Below are 1196 nucleotides of genomic sequence, written 5' to 3'. Positions count from 1 at the left end.
GCACGGGCACATGTGGGGACACCTGGGGACACCCATGGGTGCCATCCCCATCGGCGCATTGGAGACCACCATGCTGGCACGGGGACGCATGAGGACACCCGGGGGATGCCCAGGACCCCCATCCCTGTCGTTGCACCCGGGGCCACAGGGCAGGCATGGGGACATGCAGGAACACCTGGGGACACCCAGGAGCACCCATGGGTGCCATCCCCATCGGCGCATTTGAGACCACCGTGCTGGCACGGGGACGCGTGAGGACACCCGAGGGATGCCCAGGACCCCCGTCCCCATCGCTGCACCCGGTGCCACAGCACGGGGTGGGGGACCGCCCGGGGGGCACCCATGGGTGCTGTACCTGTCGGTGCAGTCGGGCACGTTGTGCTGGCACAGGCGGCCGGCCCAGCCCGGGGCGCAGGCGCAGGTGAAGCTGTTGACGTAGTCGGTGCAGGTGCCGCCGTTGAGGCAGGGCCGGTCCCGGCACTCGTCCACGTCGGTGCCGCAGCGGGGGCCCGCGAAGCCGGGGGGACACGTGCACCCAAAGGTGTCCGCCTCCTCCCGGCACGTGCCCCCGTTGAGGCAGGGGTCTGCGGAGGGGCACGTTGGAGGGGGGGGGTGAGGGCACGGCAAGGGGTGCCCCATGGTGATGGGGTGGCCCCCGGAGCGCGGGTGCCACCGTTGACCTGGCCCCACGGCACCCGCAGGTGGCACCTTCACCTGCTCCCATGGGACCTGAAGGTGACACCTTCACCTGGCCACAGGGCACCCAAAGGTGACACCTTCACCTGGCCCCATGCGACCTGAAGGTGACAGTCACAGCCTGGCCCATGGCACCTGAAGGTGACACCCACAGCTTGGCCACTGGCACCCGAAGGTGACACCTTCACCTGGCCCCATGCGACCTGAAGGTGACAACCATGCTCTGTCCCATGCCACCCACGTGACACTCACACCTGGTCCCATAGCAGCTGAAGGTCACACCCATGCCATGTCCCATGGGACCTGAAGGTGACACCTTCACCTGGCCCCACAGAACCCGAAGGTGACACCCACACCGGGGCCCATGGCACCCAAAGGTGACACCCATGCCATGTCCCATGGCACCTGAAGGTGACACCCTGACCTGGCCCCGTGGCACCTGAAGGTGACACTCCCACAGTGACCAGGACACCTCAATGCTGACACCTCCCTGCCCGTCC

At 67.9% G+C, this 1196-nt stretch overlaps 1 protein-coding gene across 1 annotated transcript in view; it reads right to left on the bottom strand.

Moving 5' to 3' along the window:
• Positions 1-1196, bottom strand: part of LOC112962795 (neurogenic locus notch homolog protein 3-like) — a gene marked incomplete at both ends in the record, with an annotated part of 31270 nt that overhangs the window by 15145 nt on the left and 14929 nt on the right. The window contains one exon of the mRNA XM_026059268.1: positions 356-584. Within this exon, the coding sequence (XP_025915053.1) occupies positions 356-584 (229 nt within the window). The remainder of the gene's footprint in view (positions 1-355; positions 585-1196) is intronic.

Source organism: Apteryx rowi, unplaced genomic scaffold (genome assembly GCF_003343035.1).
Source record: "Apteryx rowi isolate R43461 unplaced genomic scaffold, aptRow1 scaffold_1545, whole genome shotgun sequence".
In the NCBI taxonomy this organism is placed as follows: Eukaryota; Metazoa; Chordata; class Aves; order Apterygiformes; family Apterygidae; genus Apteryx; species Apteryx rowi.
The sequence above is the reverse complement of the archived record's forward strand: the minus strand, read 5'-3'. Positions and strand labels throughout refer to the sequence as shown.